We start from the raw sequence: 8,040 nt of genomic DNA on the forward strand, positions 1-8,040 counted from the left end.
ATAATAATGACCTGATGAAGTTTATCGAAATAAGCTTACCTTTCACCGCCATATATGACAAATGCGTCAACGTCTACAGGTTCGATGTCGCCTCCATCGCTAGCAATGATGGTTAAATTATGACCATCTACGCTCACCTTCAAGGCAGCATTGGTGATTGCATTGCTGATGACCCGGAATCGATATCGAAAACCCTTTCGTAAGAAGAAGAGAAACAACAGGGAGCGGGTATTGTTATGCAATGGACAACAACTTGTCAGAATCACATTTTTAAAACAATAATTAATGATAATGCTGACGGCACTCGACGGGGGGGGGGGGGTTGTGGGGTCAGGGACACCACTGTAATGTTTTGTAGTAAATATAGGGTTGCAAAATTTCCGGGATTGTTTTCCGTTAGAAGCTTCCCAATGAAATAAAGCGGAATTGGGGAATGTTCGGCGAAATTCGGCAGTTTTTTTAAGAAATCATGTGAAAAAAATAAGATATTCTGATATATACATGTATGTACAGATGATACTTAAAAGTATTTTGCCATCAGTTTCAAGCCAATGTTACATATATTAAGAAGAATTGTAAGAGCAATTACATTCATTTATGATAAGGAACATTCTAGAATATCTTTGTAAAAGCTTTTGTTATGCAGGCCTCGCCTATTTAAATGCCAAGGAGTTTTATTTGTGAATAGAGACTGCCAAACAATAGATTGCTACACAAAAGGATTCCAGAGAACAATAGGATTAGCTATGTTGTTAATTTCACTAAGGTCATTCAAAAATGTTTTAGAAATGTAGAATGCTCCAGAAAGAAGGAGAATGTTCTAAATGTAGAGAATACTAGAAGTCTCTAGAATAGTTCTAATTAGTATATAAAGCTGGCAGATTCTTCAAGGACATCATCATATCATACCATATCACTTCATCAGATCGGAGCTAAGAGTTTCACGCCAGACTTTATGTCAGAGCAGACTTTATTTCAACCTGGAATAATAATATTCTGTGGAATTATTTACCCGCCATCAATTAAGTGTTTGCAGTTATTTTGAGAGAGGAATTCTCAGTTCTCATCGAGATCATCAACCTGTTTTATAAACACTCTTCAACCCATGAATTGTTGAAATTGACTGTTAATCATCATCAACATCGTCTTTACGGACATTTCAACTCGTTACAGTGACTCTTGTTATTCATCGTGCTTCAACATCGGTTTCATCGTTCGCCAACCAACTTGGATTAAATTCCGAAGCTTACTTTGGACGTTTATTTGGATACTATCATTCGGAATTATCGCAATCTCAAGAGATGTAAGATCAATATTTATTTATGTTTGATTCATGATTGTACATTAGTTTCCTGTAATGAAAAAAGGAAATTACATCTTAATTAATAAATATTTCATTGTTATTTGTTGCACAAAATATTATACTAAAACGGTTAGAAAAAGAAAGATTTCCATGTAAAATTTGATTTATTGTATGAGTAGCTGAATGGCACGTGTGTTGCGATGGCAGTCACTGCACATGCATTGCATAAGGGATATACATTGTTCATGGAATGAAGTCCATCGGACATTCTGATCTTGTTACAGATGACGAGTATCATCATTAATAATAACATAATTATCGTTGTTATTAGCATTATTATTATCATTCTATCTTTATTTCATTTCTTGTCGTTATGCATAAGAGAAGTAGGAACTTGTTGCTGTTGGCGGCAGAAATTTGATGAGCCTAATTAGAGATTAATGGTTCAAGGTCAAAGTTTATTTTTGTTCAATAATACCTCTTAACGCGCAAAGCGAGTTAATGAGAGGTTATCTCAGGTCAGACTAGCTGGACAACAACATATCTCGCCAGCGGTACGTAACAGGTGTTTACAAGGAAGGGGCCTGGTCAGGCGAATTCCTTTGGCCTGGTGGAGATATGTTGCGATGCCAAATATGGTATTGTTCGGACTTCACGAGGAGGCGTGGCCCAAAAATGTTGCATTGCGAATTTTGGTAGTTCGGACATCACAAGGAGGCGTGGCTAAAGATGCTACGTCGCGTTAGCTGACGTGGTAATTTCGGGAGGGGGCAAAATCCAATTTCTAACAAGTTAGCATTCTTCTTCGTGGAGTCGAGTGGAAAGCATCTTTTATCTCAATTCACCTGTTTTGTGCCACATACTTCCTGTATTTTTGTTATCCGTTCGTTGGACTCTTTAGCTGTGATCCTGCTAATTGTCATTTTAACCCAATCGTATAGCTATTAAAGAACGCTTCGCAGTTGAGAATTATTTTCCTTATCTGGGAACATACCTGTACATATTTTGTGTTTATATCCGTTTGTTGGATCTTACCGGATTGAACTTTTGAGTTGTTAGGATTCACAGTTTGCTCTTAGGATTTTTCAATTTCATCGCCATCCCGCATATTCTAATCATGCCTAAGGTTAAGCCCGGCAAAAAGTTAAGTCAGAGGAAGTCTACTCGTCGTTCGGTCCGAGATGCCGGCAGCCAGCCTTCTCCAGTCGACCTCGCGACAGACGTCGGCCAAGTTTTTAGTTCGACGCAGAGCCTGGCTGCTGGAAGTTCGGCGTCGACAAGCAACGGTGAGTTCGGGACAATGGGGGGTTCCTGGCCTCTTGTGACTTCTCCACAAGATCCGGTCATTCCCCAAAGTCAATCTCAAGCTCCCCCTTCTATCCCTCCTGCCCCTGTAGCTGAGGGGCTTAATAGTCATGATAATTTTACACCAGCCCTCAACCCTCCTTTTCCTACACAGCCAGATATGCTTAGCTGCGTGTGTGATGAATTGGGCGGGGAGGTGCCTTCTAGTGTTAAGGAGAAGATTTGGAAGGGTGAGTTTGTAGAGTTAGGTGGATTGCTAAAAAGGGAAAGCTTAAGTGAGGAAGGTTCCCAGTTGCAGGCCTTAAGCCTTTGTGCCTCCGGGTCAGCTTTAATGCTTCGCCCCCAAAGTAAGGCTCCGGTGATCGCGAGCATAGAGCAGTGGACATCTGCGTTCCTTATTTACGCGTCTATATACTTGGAGCGACACTGTATGCGTGCGCGCGAGCTCCTGAAGTATATAGATATCGTTCGTTCTATTGTGCGTTTTTGGGGTTTCAATTGGCGGGCCTATGACATTCAATTTCGGTTACGTCAGGCCCGTCATCCACATCGTTCCTGGGCTGTCATAGACACCGAGCTATGGCTGACAGTAGCTTCGACTCCCGGTCGAGCAATGTTTTCTTCTTTTGGGGGTAACCAGCCCTTTCGGCCATACGACCGGTCGTTCCGGCGGGGTAATTTCCCATTCTCTGGATATGCCAATAGACAAGGGGCAACTCGGGCCCCTGGCGCCGCGCCTGCCCCCTCCCGCTCCTCACCAGTCTGTTTCGCCTTTAACGCTGGGTCATGTCAACGCATTGCCTGCCGTTATGCTCACCGGTGCGGAAAATGCTCTTTAGCAGCACATGGCTCACACGCCTGCAATTCTGCCGCTGCAGTTGCCAAACAGAAACCTAGCTCCAACTCCAATTAAACTTTGCAGCATGCTCCCATTTCTTCAAAGGCACCATAATAAACAGAACGCAGCGTTTCTGATTTCTGGGTTTAGGTCTGGCTTTTCCTTGGGTTTCACAGGCGAGCGTCGCTCTGTGTTCTCGCGTAATTTGACATCGGCTAGGGAGCATATGGGCATGCTGTTGGAGAAAGTTGGTAAGGAAGTTAGTTTAGGGAGAATGTCAGGTCCTTTCCAAGACCCGCCTTTCGATAACTTTCGCTGCTCCCCGGTAGGGCTCGTCCCCAAGCGAAATCCGGGAGAATTCCGGCTAATTCAGCATCTATCCTCTCCTCGCGGGGCTTCGGTTAATGACCACATTGATTCCGAGTTATGTTCCGTGAATTATACTTCATTCGACAAAGCGGTTGATCTCGTTGCTCGCTTGGGAACTAATGCTCTCATGGGAAAAACCGATATCAAATCCGCTTTTCGTTTACTACCAGTAAATCCCTCCGATTTTGACCTTCTAGGGTTTTGCATTGATGGCGCGTATTACTTCGATAAATGCTTGCCAATGGGCTGCTCAATTTCATGTGCCCATTTTGAGCGTTTTAGCACTTTTCTTGAGTCATGTTGCCGTGAAATTGCAAATTCAGAGCAAATTTTGCATTATTTGGATGATTTCTTTTTCGTTGGCGCAACACAGCAGGAATGTCGTTCCTTGATGTTTCATTTTAAGGCAATGTGCGAGGTTTTTGGCGTCCCAATAGCGGAGGAGAAGACTGAAGGGCCCGTTCCCACTATCACATTTTTAGGGCTTGAAATTGACGCGGCTGAGCAGAAAGTTCGGGTACCCAAGGAGAAAGTAGACGTGTTACAGGCAATGCTCATTGACTTTGTTAAGAAAGATAAGCTCTCGTTGCGGCAGTTGCAGTCGCTAATTGGCAGCCTTAATTTCGTGTGTAAAGCCGTGGCTCCCGGGAGAGCCTTCCTCAGGAGACTTATCGATCTTACTAAAGGGGTCCGCACCCCCAACCTCCGGATAAGGCTTTCACGCGGCGCGAAAGAGGACATGCAGGCCTGGCTTACGTTTCTGTCCGATTTCAATGGCACGGTTATGTTTTCACACTCAACATGGGTAACTTATGCTCATTTTCAGTTCTTTACTGACGCTGCGGGTAGCATTGGCTTTGGTATATCCTTCCAGGATAAGTGGGCTCAAGGGAGGTGGCCAGCTGAAATACTGGAGAAAAATTATTCCATTGCTTTTCTAGAGCTTTTCCCAATAGTAGTCGGTATACGTATGTGGGGGGCTCTGCTAGCTAATTCTAAGGTCTTATTTTGGTCAGATAATCAAACAGTTGTTCATGTTGTTAATTCCTTAACTTCGAAATGTCCTAGTGTAATGAAACTGGTTCGTTTGCTTGTAGTTCTCTGTTTGGAGCATAATATTATGTTCAAAGCACGTTACGTGCCAGGCTCTCGCAATGAAAAGGCTGATGCCCTCTCTCGTTTTCAGATGGACAGGTTTCGCAGGTTAGCTCCAGGCGCAGATCTGGCTGGCAGCAAGCTTCCCGCCCATCTTTGGAGCAGCTTCGTATAGAGAGAGAGCATCTGTTGCTTTCTTCGCGGGCGCACAGCACTCATCATACTTATAGGAACGCTTGGTCTGTGTTTAAGCAGTTTCGGCTGCAATATCATTATGATATAAGTATAGCTCCTGACGTTGAGCAGGTTGCTCAATTTATTGCTTATCTCTCTTGGAATGGGTATGCGGGGGCAACAATAAGTACTTATATTTCAGGCCTGGCTTTTACGATGCAAACATTGGGTTGGCCTGACGTGACTGACGCTTTTGTAATCCGGCGGCTGGTAGACGGGTGCCGACGGAAAAAACGCTCGCCGCGATACCCGGTGTCCCATTACTCTACCTATTCTCAAAACCATCCTAAATTCATTGACTCACGTATGTGTTAATACGTATGATTTGGCATTGTTTCGGGCTGCCTTTTTAATCGCTTTCTTTGGTTTTCTTCGAGTAGGGGAGTTCACGTCTCGATCTAGACATGAACCCGTTCCTTTATCAGAAAAAGATGTTATTATTCAAGGAATGGGTAATCAAGCAAAATTGCGCATTATGATTGCGAAGTCTAAAACAGATCAAACTAGACCGTGATGCTCGATTTTAATTCCACAGAATGTTGTTTCGTATTTATGCCCACTTCGCGCTGTAAATGATTACCTCGCTCTGCGGAGCTCGTGCGGCTCTGCCTTTTTCCGTCATTTTGACTCGTCACCCCTAACGAGGCACAATTTTGGCAAAGTTTTAAGACGTGCCATTACTTTTTGCGGTTTACCCGTTGCTCACTTCTCTTCCCATTCTTTCCGTATTGGGGCTGCAACTTCTGCAGCCATGGCGGGTGTTCCCGATGTTTGCATTCAGAATATGGGGCGCTGGGCTTCCAACACACACAGATTGTATATTCGACAACCTATCCCCCCTTAATTTAAGCAATTTTTGCCAGTATGTTTATCGCCTTTCTGTTTTAAATACCAGTTCGTGCAAAATTTAATATCGACCTAATGTTTTATGAATTTGTTTTGACACCCTCTAACAAGCAGTATATATTATCTTTACTCTCTCTCTCTCTCTCTCGCTTGTTGCCATGGTGACGGCGATGGTTACTTTACCCAATAATAGCTCCATGGGCGCAGACAGACTTGCTCGCCCTCTCTTATTAGACTGTGGGCTTTGCTACTCTTATCATGTTTATGGTAATTATGTAACCCCCCCCCCCTTTAGAATGCACAATTGGTGCCGCTGTTTCTTTCCTTTTCTCTCTTCCATGTGCAGTTATTTGGAGTTTCAACGTGGGCCGTGTCAGCCTTCCATGGAATCGTACGAGAGGAAGGGGCGAATCACTTTTCGCTGACGTGGTCAGACCCGCTCTAAATGGGGGCGGGCCCTCACAACTCGGCGCGTGCCCGAGTCCTAAAGCTCAATACATCCGCGAACATGAGGATCGACCCTTGATTTCTTTGTCGCGGAGCGATATCACTGGACAAACAGCTGTTTTACCTCCGTCAAGCAATCGCTGGCTCGGTCGTCGCGAACGATTGGACCTTTTTTATGAGCGGTTGTAACCTGAATACATTATCCAGAACTCACACGTGGACTCATGAGATTTCAAGTTACCGCAACTTCACTATTTAGTTGATAAGCCCCACCCCCCCCCTTTCATAGAACATTAGACTCTTCGCCAGTGAACTGAAAGAGCAATATTCCTGCTAGATGGTATAATGGTATAATGCATCCCCGTTCGTTTAATGCACCCCCCCCCCCCCCTCTTTCCCAGCTTCTTAGCGTGGACCTTGTACATACAGCATGGTTGGAACTATTGCATCATATTGTGTTGTGGCGGCGGGCTGACGATGAGTCATCCCGTTTGGCGGCATTCCATTTTTTGCCACAACACATTATGATTCTTCACTTATTATGGGCTTCCTGAGATAATAATTTTCAGTTATTTAGACCAATTTCGTATATTCCACTCCTCAGGTTATAATGTGAACGGGGCGTGGTTCGTCACCCGATTTGGATGAGGCCACCAGCGAATTCCATTTAGGACCGAACATTAACGTTGCCTCGTTCACATTCTAGTTCGGGGCCGTTGGTGGGGCTTCTGAGCACTAGTTTCTGTTTTAAAAGTTTTCCTGCATAAGCTCGTGTTGCAAACGGGAATCTTTGCTTCGTAGCTTTGCAGATGGATTTTTACGTTTCCCACATTTGGCCAACATGACAAACTGGTGTCTTTGTCATGAATGTGGATGGACTGTTTTAATTTTCAATTGAGGAGATTGGGTTTAATAACTTATATTTTTTCGCATATGACACATCTCAGGAGGCTTTACGTTTATACATGTATTATTATGTTTTAATTCTTGCATTATATTATTTTGGCTTTATTTAATGCCACTTCATTTTACATTTCGGTATACATCATTTGGAAGATGCTTTTCAGAAACAATTTATTAAACTCCACGGAAACTGCATTTACTCGCCTCTCGTGTATTTTGTCTGGGTTGAGATAAACCATGTTAGAAATAAATATTTTGTTTATTATTTTCAAAATACTTTATAAAATTAGATGAAACAGATATGATTCTATCATTTGATATTACAAATTATTTGAAATTGATAGCAAGTTTCTCAATCAAGGACAAGAGTCATTTGAGGTCAACAAACCTAATGCATGTTTTGCCTCCCTTTGTGAAAACTTATTTATCTTGGTAGTTTTCAAAATTCAACACAGCTGTTATAATTGCATAATGCAGGCAAGACTGCTTTTCATTTGTTATATATAAGAAGAATTGTTAATAGAGAAATTACATGTATATTCAATCATTTAGGTATTTAGTTAGGTTTTTCTCTTCGGAAACATAAGAATATTCCAGAATGTCTTAGTTAAACTTCGGTATGTAGGCATTGGGCAGAGCCTTGATTGGTGTTCTATAATATACAATGATTCTTGGTGGACAATGGGCCTGGTAGAGGCAG

The 8,040-nt window shown here is 42.9% G+C and overlaps 2 protein-coding genes across 2 annotated transcripts in view; one reads left to right on the top strand and one right to left on the bottom strand.

Annotated features, from left to right (window-relative positions):
• Positions 1-2,226, bottom strand: part of LOC121430240 (laccase-2-like) — a 40,317-nt gene extending 38,091 nt beyond the window's left edge. The window contains exons 1-2 of the mRNA XM_041627517.1: positions 2,149-2,226; positions 40-194 (exon numbers count right to left, since the gene is read on the bottom strand). Coding sequence (XP_041483451.1) covers positions 40-194; positions 2,149-2,226 — 233 coding nt within the window. The remainder of the gene's footprint in view (positions 1-39; positions 195-2,148) is intronic.
• LOC121430057 lies at positions 1,779-3,937 on the top strand. The gene has a single exon (XM_041627331.1). It carries the CDS (start codon positions 2,421-2,423, stop codon positions 3,519-3,521), a length of 1,101 nt encoding a protein of 366 aa, XP_041483265.1. The 5' UTR covers positions 1,779-2,420; the 3' UTR covers positions 3,522-3,937.
• Positions 3,938-8,040: the final 4,103 nt, after the last annotated feature.

The sequence above is a fragment of the Lytechinus variegatus genome, chromosome 16 (assembly GCF_018143015.1).
Source record: "Lytechinus variegatus isolate NC3 chromosome 16, Lvar_3.0, whole genome shotgun sequence".
NCBI lineage: Eukaryota > Metazoa > Echinodermata > Echinoidea > Temnopleuroida > Toxopneustidae > Lytechinus > Lytechinus variegatus.

Excerpts from the sequence above, each read along its gene's own strand:
- LOC121430057 (XM_041627331.1), top strand. The coding sequence starts at position 2,421 with ATGCCTAAGGTTAAGCCCGGCAAAAAGTTAAGTCAGAGGAAGTCTACT.